This window comes from Crassostrea angulata, chromosome 10 (assembly GCF_025612915.1).
Source record: "Crassostrea angulata isolate pt1a10 chromosome 10, ASM2561291v2, whole genome shotgun sequence".
Classification (NCBI taxonomy): Eukaryota; Metazoa; Mollusca; class Bivalvia; order Ostreida; family Ostreidae; genus Magallana; species Magallana angulata.
Window position 1 is genome coordinate 46,705,315 of NC_069120.1, and position 10,355 is coordinate 46,715,669.

The 10,355-nt window shown below is 31.6% G+C and overlaps 1 protein-coding gene across 1 annotated transcript; it reads left to right on the forward strand.

The window, feature by feature from the left end:
• Window positions 1-7,739: 7,739 nt before the first annotated feature.
• Window positions 7,740-9,895, forward strand: LOC128164521 (prostaglandin E2 receptor EP4 subtype-like). The gene is made up of 2 exons (XM_052828425.1): window positions 7,740-8,566; window positions 8,688-9,895. The coding sequence occupies exons 1-2, from the start codon at window positions 7,799-7,801 to the stop codon at window positions 8,979-8,981; spliced, it is 1,062 nt and encodes a 353-aa protein (XP_052684385.1). The 5' UTR covers window positions 7,740-7,798; the 3' UTR covers window positions 8,982-9,895.
• Window positions 9,896-10,355: the final 460 nt, after the last annotated feature.

Below are 10,355 nucleotides of genomic sequence, written 5' to 3' on the forward strand. Positions count from 1 at the left end.
GACTTCGGTAAATCAAACAGTTAACTGTTTACCTGCGCAAATGAAGCAAAATCTGATGTATCAAAAAAGTACTGAAATACAATTCATTCTATCGGTAAATCTTTTGCGTAATGGTAGATTAATGCAATAGGTTTTGTTAAGATGCTCGGCATTTACTCGAGTTAATTCAGTTTCAATAGAGTTTGATACCGCTGACGGAAATATGTAGGTATATATACATGTATATATATATATGATTCATTTCGAAAAAAGAAATTGTGTTCTTTATTTGTTATAGTGCATGTTTCTTGTGTTTAATTGTTTACAATTTCTATTTACTAACCATATTTGAGTGTTAAGCTTCGAATTATAAGCAAGATACAGAGAATTGCTCACAATTCTATGTTTGTACACAGATCTTAAAAACTAAAGATTAAAAAAGTAAAAAAAATTGTCAATATTTTTAAAGAAAATTTTCAAAGTCTGTTCTTCCAGACACCAACTTTAACAACTTATTGTATTGTAAACTTAACCTTTTTTCGTCATTATTACTCCTACTGTACATGTGATCCTTGACTGTGTTTGTGTACATTTGTATAAACTGATTTTGAACCTCAAATACCAGTAAACTGGTCTTGAGGGAATAAAAGAATTGAAAATCTTAGGCCATTCTTTTTTTCCAATGCTGAATTTTTTTAAAATGCTGAATAGGAAATACCAAGTTAAAAATCTTAAGCTGAATGTAATAAACTCATGTGATCAAAATATGACCCAAACCTAGGCGAACTGTGAGCTCTGTATCTTGCTTATAATTCTACGATTGACGCTGAAATTTTGGTTGAACATTAGAAATTCCATATGAATTAGAGTATGTTAAATACTTGTACAAACAAAATAAAAGAATGATATTCTGTATATACCTACTCTCTGGGGCCCCCTCTTTATACAATAAATAATGTGAAATCTACATCAATTTTGATTTTTTTTCAGACACGAGTAAATAAAAACGACATCTTTAAAACAGTTTCCATAGTTCTGACACATTTCTGTTGCGGGAATAAAGTAATTATTGCTATTCATAAGAAAATATCACAGCGGAAAATTATCCTGGTTTGTACGCGAGGTAAATAACAGTCAATTGATTTATAATGGAGAAGACAAATTAAATTTTTGAATGTTTTTAATTTGAGGAATTGAGCACATTGAGGTACAATTTTCTTTTTCACATCTATACATGTAGGATTTTTTAAATAAAAAACAATAACTATAATATTTTTTTTGAAAATACAATAACTAATAAGTAATTGATGAAAAAAATGTACCTATATGCTCTCATATATCTCAATCGCTTTACAAAGTGTGTGTGGGGGGGAGGGGGCAGAACGAAAATATAGGGAATTGGAAGTTAACAACTTAACAGTGTACCCCTACCAAATGTTTAGTTTTATATCTTGCGTGGGATTTTCTTATTCTGGTAAAAAATAGTATTTCATGAAGGTACAGTGTCAAAGATTACGTGTATGCAAAAATAAGAGTAAAATTCGAATGGGACCATATGGCACAATATCTTTTGAACGCCCATTGTTGCTCAGGTGAGCGATGTGGCCCCATGGGCTTCTTGTTACTTTTTAGAATTTAATTTAAATCTTTATTTATTACTCATTAAACTGAATTCATAAAATAAAATAGCCTTTACCAACTTGCAATGCATGAAATTTGACCAAACAAGTTAAAATCTTTTCGGAGAGTGTCAAATAGTATAGAAAGAATCTTTACAATGTTATTCATCAAACTGGTTTTTATTTAAAATATTGCCTTGGGAGATAAATCGTTGCTATGCTTGATAAAAATTAAACGTAACTTTTTCTTGCAAATGGTTTTAAAACAATTTACTAATGTAATGATTTGAAAATGGGGTGATCTTATTGGTTTCATAAAAAGGAAGATTATTTAATCCCTTAAGCAAACTTTAGTATGCCATTATCCGTGTGTTAATGCTCTGACGACTCAACTGCTTCTATATTTGATTGTTACAATATAGAGTTATGTTACGATATAGTTATTGAAATTTAAATACAAATATATTCAAAAAATAAGTCTTTGACATTTCATTTTTAGAAATTATTATCAGAGCATCACAGTCCTTCCCACATTTTACCTCGAAGAGGGCGGTGAAATTGTAACGACAACACAATTGCAACTTCAAATATATAATGCATGTAAGCTTTGACCAAACAACATCTCAAAAGCAAATGTTGAAAAAACTTCGTTGTGTAGATAGAATGAATCAAAACACTGCAGTTTATGTATCAACTGCCTCAAACGCTTTTAAAGACACTGCAAAGTAAGTATCAACTATCCCACCAGTTCTGAAGTTTTTTTTGAAGTAATATGTAATCTAGTCGCAGTTATTGTACTTATTTCTTCTAGAAAGAAACATATATTAAAACCGTTTCAAAGAATGGTCGCTTTTTAAGTTAATACTGACATCATCACTGATTGTTGTTTGCGCACTGTCTTGTAATCGTTTTATGGCCATTCTTTATCTCTTTCGCTACCATACGATTATAAAGAGATCACGTTATCACTGATATTCGATTACCGCTGCTTTCATTAAAAGCTTGCAAATGATGGGGCCTGGGTCCAGCTTATTATATTATCCAAGTCACTGGTGCTCTCTTAACTGTTTCAATTTATTTAGCTTTGACAGGGTCAATTCATTCTCTCTGCTCGGAATGATATTCATATCTTCAACAATTTTCTTTAATGAAAGTGAGATCAATCTCACTCTAGAGGAATCAATTTATGTTTTTTATTCAATAGTATTTTAGTACCCTGTTAATTGAATTACATATATACATCATTACTTGCGTATGATGAAATAAATGCAGACGAAAGAATGGTTGGATAATAATAATAAATAAAATGTCTGTTATATCTTGCATTTTATTTTTATGATTATAATAGGAGAAACACAATTACTAAAAACATTAATTCTGTAAGAGTTATCTACCTTTAATTACTTAATGTTCATATGAATTATGATTCGCTATGTTATGATGTGCTAATTAAAATCTAGAGGAAAACTGAGTACATTATTATATTATGAGATTTATAATTATTTATTGTTTTATATATTTGCATGGTTCGCAATCAATTACTTTGTCATTGTTTCCTCAATAAATGTATCCAAATCCTCGTCAGGCGTTATATATTTAAAAGTGAAAACCTACTACATTAAGAATAAATCTTTATCTAGCTTTTAACGTCCATCACTGTTTATATCTTTATACAGGGGCTACTTTTCAGCAGATTAATAAAGTATAAAAATGGCCAGTAACATCGAGTGAGTTTATTTACATGTATTTATTTCATTTTATTTATTTATTTTTTAATACTTATTTATTGATTATGGAAAAAGAAAGCTAAATTGTTTTAGTGTGAAATAATTTGGTCTTCATCACAAACTAGAATAGGAAAAGATAAGCACATGTATTTTTTTATAAAAGCATTTAAATTAGGACTTTCCATTATCAATCTTTTTTTAAAGGGGCATTTATTTATATTTATTCAAGTTTACTTTTAATGTTTTCCTTTTTATACACATAATAGTTAGATTTTAAAACTATTTGCCCGTAAGGTAAGTTTGTATTTATTTCTGATTTCAAGATATGCTACTAGCATTTTTTCATGTTTTGTATGTTAAAATGTCTATTTTTGAATGATTTTTTATTGTAAATGAAGGCAAAAGAAGCTCTAGATAAAATTAATGCATGGATTATTTTCAAACTTTGTTTAAACTGTAGTTTCGTCAATAGTGGGAATCATTTTTATTCATGGGGATCAATATTCGTGGGTAGTCAACATTTTCTTGGTTTTTGGGGACGTAACTGAATTGGTTTCAAGTTCTTTTACGAATAAATATTAAACATTGCTTGCAAATACATGTATGTTCGTGTGGATGTAAATTCGTGGGCAAAGGTAACCAACGAAACATTTTCATTGAAATACAATTTCTAATATTGTTCTGAAAGGATCACTGGCCACGAATTTAAGTACTGTTCTCCACTCTCAACGAAAATTGATACCAACGCATGGTAATGATATCCACGCAAGTTAATACAACGGCATTCCTCTATTATACATTTATCCGCAAGCAGTGCACTAGATAGTACTACTATGTAAAGTGAATTTATCAATAACTCAAGCCTGCAATTCATTTGATGGAATCATCATCAAAAGTTGATCAGTATACTCTCGCAGCTTACCTTTGACCCGAGACTAAGTTAACTCTTATAACAAACTATGTGCACATCAGAGAACAAAACAGGATACGAGCTATACTGGTTCTAAAAAGTTAAAATGGGATTTAAATCTATTGTGACTCAATGTCACAGTTTATGTTCTCATTTTCAACCTCCCTCGGGTTTTTTTAAAGTTTGCTTCTCATAATGCTTTTAACGTGTTTCAAATAAAAGATTATTTACACAACCTGTTTATCTTACAATCATAATCTCTTTACATCTATTTAAAGCTTGAACACCAACAATTTATTGTTTCAATGTTACAGTTTATGTTCTCATTTTTAACCTCCCTCGTATTTTTTATAATGCGTTCAATGTGTTTTCAATCCGAAAGATTATTTACATTAGCTATATACTATGACTATTGAACAGTGTGGGTGGGAGTTGTGTACTTACAAACATAAACATAAGGTGTCCATCCTCATTATGAATCAGAATTAAATGCTTGATATTTTATCAAAATAATTAGTTTAACCGCTTTAAACTCCCAGACACTGCGTGTACCTTTTAGCTGCAGGTCTGTAGCTCCCGGTCTGAAAAAAAATCAGATTTCAGACCAAGGGGCTACAGACCTGCAGTGAAGTACTTTTCTGCATTGTTTAAGACAATTTTCTCAATTAAAATTATACACAAACCTTTCATTCCAGAATAAATACTAAAATAATAGAAGAATTCAAGATTTTCTTTATTGACATGTTGAACCTATTAGAAAATCACAAGAATGAAAAAAGCTTTTGATTTAAAATTCCTCTGAATTTCGTAATTAATTTTCACTTTTGCAATGGAAATGCTATTATTTCTTATTGCAGACAAAAAAACAAGGAGACGGTGGACGTTTTCAGTTCAGTTTTTAACACTCATTTCTATCTGCCTTCTACTTGAAGTTAATGCATACACCTCTGGAATATGCTAACTTGATTTTAAATTGTTTCATTTATTATGGCATAATAAAATTTACATTCACTTAATTTGATTTCTCGCATGAGTCTACTGATGTAAATCATTTACGATCGAGCATTCACGATTGAGCTGTGAGATTTGTCACAGATTTATTATGTGAATACGTTTCAGGGAAATTGATAAAAATGTTGAACACCAGAACAACCAAAATGTATTTGGCACATTCAAGTTTGTTCAAATGATGATCCTCGAGGTTAGGGTGGCGGCTAGCTGCAGATCTGTAGCTCCCGGTCTGCAAAAAAGGTCGTTCATCCGAATTTTTCAAACCGGGAGCTAAAGACCTGCAGCTATGTGGTCCCTACCTTAATAAGTATTTAGAAACTCCCATATTTTCTTTTCAGTTTTTTCTAAAAATAATACTGTCTCTAGCAATACATAGTACATATTCAACATTTTACAAAAATGAATTTGAAAAGAAAGTACTTTTCTATGTCTTAGAAAAAAGAACCAAATATATCTTGTTTATACATTAAAAATCATTTAATGAAACAGTTTCAAATTAGTTTGTTATATATGATGATAGGAAAAGAATGAAAAACAATTGTTGATGTAAGCGATCTTTTTTTCATGAGAGATATTAACAATTTTTTGTATAACAGATTCGGACTAATCAGAAAACTCACTTTTACGTTTTATTAAAGCAATACAATGTAATAAAAAGGCACATAAACGTCGATTGACATTTTGTCATATGTTCTTAAGGGGATAATTTTGTGAAGTGGTAACGAATAATGACTTTTTAATGACTTTTTAAAAACATTTGTTTATGATATAATTAGATGGGTAAGAGACGACCAAAACATCCACGATTAAGTTCCCGCAAAGTTTAGTAATTTGCCCGTATATCAGCGAACAGAACTGCATTGTTTTGTTGAAGGTTCCAAATGTTTGTTGAAAAGCAAAGCAAAAAAAATGTCTTCAATTACGTTCCTATTTTAGACGTACACAGGAGGAAAATCAAACGTCTCGAAGGATTGGGGTCTAGTGGTTCGATTTGGTTTAACAAACTCCATAGTCGTTTTTGATTTGATATGTATAATTGCAATTAACCAAATTAAATCTTTTAATTTTACAACGTGCAGTGATGCTTCCCCTTTGTCAAAAACACAATATTTTTAGGTCAATTAAGCCTTTTCTGTGGATTTTTACATAAATATAACAGTTGGTTTTTTGTTTGTTTGTTTTTTAGAATAAGCTTGATTTGATAACATTGCATAACATTAGAAACAAGAGTTATTCAGGTCATCGTTTCATCATTTCTTTCTAATTTGTTTTCATTGATATGTGAATAACGTCTATTCAAATTTCATTTTTCTTGCCATCTGCTTAAAGTGCTTAATGGTAAATGAATCGAAAACCATCAGAAATTGTATTTTATGTGTCAGTTGTGTTATTTCCTTAACTAAGGACATCTCCAGTTGAACCTAAAGTTCATGCAACTATTTTTGATTTTTTTAAGCAAACAGAAAAATTCTTCAATACAAAGCTCTAAGCGTAAAGTTTGTGATCCTTTGTGGTAGAAATTATGAACTGTAAATAAAAACTGTATTGAAATTAAATTGCAACTTGTGTTAAGTCTTCGAAGAAATATATATACATAGTAGTCATTTTGTTTTTTTGATAAATCAGTAAGACATTAAGTTGTTTTTGTTTTGTTTTTTTATTTGATCTTTTAATGCAATCAATATGGTATATTATAAAGTGTAAATAGAGAATATCATACTTCTTTTCGTATTGCTTGCCTTCTAATTTCATTCTTGTCATCCATAAATGGCAGTCTAGTCATTATTGTTTGCCGGGTCATCTCTCCATACATTTTAAAGGTAAAGATCGTAAATTTACTGAGAAACGGAAGGTTTCGTTCTTGTAAGCGCAGACTCCGTCATTACTAACTTACTTTAAGTCAATACTCATACTCAGATCTTTGTACTGACCTCGGATATATGTCCTTTTCATTAAGGATTTGAGTTGAGGACCGAGTTGAGAAATTTGATAATGTTTGTGACCGCGGTGGCCAGAGGTGTTTGAATCCGTTATCATATAGAGGAAGCTATAAAGCTTTATTAAACCTCGGGTAGAAATCAGAAGGAGAAAAGATTTCTGTGGGTGTTTTTGGAGGCAATCGAGAACAGATACAGACAGGTTAATGTTTTTTTAATGGTTTCAAATTAATAAATAATAATTAAAAAAAGGTGTACAACAAGTATAACAGGAAACCTTTATTTTCGACACACTCATCAACTTATAAAACAACCAGTAATACACATAAATTACATGTATAACATGCATGATAATTAAAATTTGTAGCTTTTGTAAAACAATAAACTAATTATATCCATCAAGACTTTTAAACATTATACATATTTAATTTTGTCAGAAACAAAATGATGATTGTTGGGTTAGTATGATTCAGATGCAAAAGGAAACTTGAAATTTATGAACCAAAACAGGATGACGGATATAGGGAAATACATGAGGGAAATACATCCCTTACTTCGTATAAAAAAGGTTGGCTGTTAGAGTGTGGCAAACAACACAAAGCCCCTTCTAACAGAATGGATCTAGAGAAAGAATTTGAAATTTCCACTGCTTCTAATAGTACCGATGGCCCAGCAATATCGGGCTCCTCAATGCCCGCGGCTCTGCAATTTGTCTTCGGTGTGCTTGGCAACCTGATTGCCATTATTGCACTTTTCACTGCTAGAAAGAAACACAAATGGAGACCGTTTTACAGACTGGTTCTAGGTTTAGCTTTGACTGATGGTGGAGGGATTTTGTTGATTTTTCCAACAATCTTTCTTCGATATGCATCGAATTTCACCTACGATTTTCCAAAACCTCTCTGTGACTACAGTTCTTTCATGTTCATATTCACGCTGACGTCTTCGGCAATGATTGTCTGCGCATTGTCTTTTGACCGCTTTATGGCCATTTTGTATCCGTTTCGCTACAATATGATTGGGAAGAAATACCGAGCCAACATAATGTTAGGACTGGTGTGGATAAGCTGTGCTTTCCTTGCAAGTTTGCCACTGATGGGCCTAGGATCCAGTTTATCATATTATCCGGGTTCTTGGTGTTTTTTAAACTTCGTAAGTTTATCAACTCTAGACAGAGTCAATTCCTTCATTTATTCTATAATCGGACTGTTTATTCTGCTTACAACATTCATCTTTAATCTGTGTGTGGTCATAACCCTCTGCAGAAATCTCGCGACAAACAAAAGAATTTCTCAGAAAAGCAGGAAGAAAAGCGACATCTTCAACGTTGTCTTCTTGTTGGTTTTAGTTTTGGTCTTTGCAACCTGTTGGACTCCACTTATGGTATAAAACTTTTTTCAAATATATCTTTTGCAAAATAAGGAGGTTTTTTCTTCTTCTTTAGTGTGTACATTTACTTTTTAGATCCTTTTATGCATTTTTGGTCATTTTCTTTTTACTTCAGATTGTTATATTTGGACATGCCGCGGCGTGGGCGGCGGATAATGGCAAGTTGGAATTGTTTGTCGTCCGTCTTGCAGTCACAAACTCCATTGTCGATCCCTGGATCTATATCCTGTTCCGAAAAGAAAATATGATTCTAATTACACGAAAAATCGGAAACATCTGGGGCAAAATAAGCGTTTCAAGCAGCAGTGTTAGCAATGACGTCATACCGTCACCAGATGCACGCAAACAAAGCTTTGAAAATACGCTGTCGTCTGCCAGAACACTATCTACAGACGATGTCACTGTTTAGCAAGGGCAATAAAAAGATAAATATGGTTCATGTCAATGTGTACGCTTCGAAAGAATTGATAAAGATATAAATGTACATTGAAAATGATTATACATGCTATGTCTGTTCGAAGTTTATTTCTTGTGTACAGAATTTGTAGTTTAAAACGTCAAATATAACTCTTTAGATGTTTGATATCGATAGAATTATTTAAAGAAAATAGAAATAGTGCTTGGCATGCAGATCGATGCTCCATTGAATGCTTCATTATTTAGAAGAGTATGGGTTCAGCCACCCTGTCATTTAGCTTTGTTTACAGTCGTTATGACAACAGAAAAAGAACTCTGATTTTTGCAATACTCCAAACACTTTTCTCCTTCTCTGCTACGCGCTTCATTTAAACAATAAAATGTTTTCTTTGGTGAATCATTCGGGATATGAAGGTAGCGACATTGCAGGGAAAATACATTTTTCTTTAACTAATTAATAAATTGATTATAAAAAGTTAGTAAAATTCACTAAATTACTAGTACACTTAATGTGCATAAGTACGTTAGCTAAAAGAAACAGCCAAATCGTCTCCTAAAAGACCTTGAGTCTGGCATCATCATGATTATTTCGTGCAGTCCGTGATTTTACGTAGTTCGCTGTAGGTTCAGACCAATCGATAAACAGGGCGTGTCAATTTCAGTTCTGTGAGTTTCAGCCGCTGTAGATATCGACAAATCGATAGATTTCAGTCTGGCTGTTTCTATAGAGCTATGAATTAACTACAACTTTCCGTAAGAAAAAGAGGAAATTATACTTGGTAGATGTAAATATATGAAAGTGAGATAGCATGCATTAGGAACTCTGTAATGGAATTCAAAACTTACTGACTGAATGTTGTAATTGTTCTTTCAACCCAAGGTTTTAAGAGAATTAGAATTTGGAATTTATTGTTGTCTTTTTTTTCGGGTTTTTTTTTTTTTTGGGGGGGGGGTGTTTGTTTGATTTAATCTAACTCTTCAAAATATATTTAAGCTTGTCCAGGGAAAATATATTTGAAGGAAATGCATGGTACCATTTAGTCGCGATTCTGCGTATTAAGTTATACATGTGTCTTTTACTAAATAACAATTTTTAATTGTCAATGACATTGACAATTAAAAATTGTTAATTATTAAAAGACACATGCATGTATAGAATTATGTGGTGCATGTATATACATATAGTTATAGAAAAAGCAGCGACACATATATACTGCTATATAAAAATAATGAACTCGATTTTTTCTGATTTAAAACCGGGAAATTGGTTATTTTGGTTAATTTATATCGTAATTCTGTATCCTATTCCAAACTGAATGGCTTGGTGGGATATCCTTAACCCACAACTTTTCTCATATCATGTTCA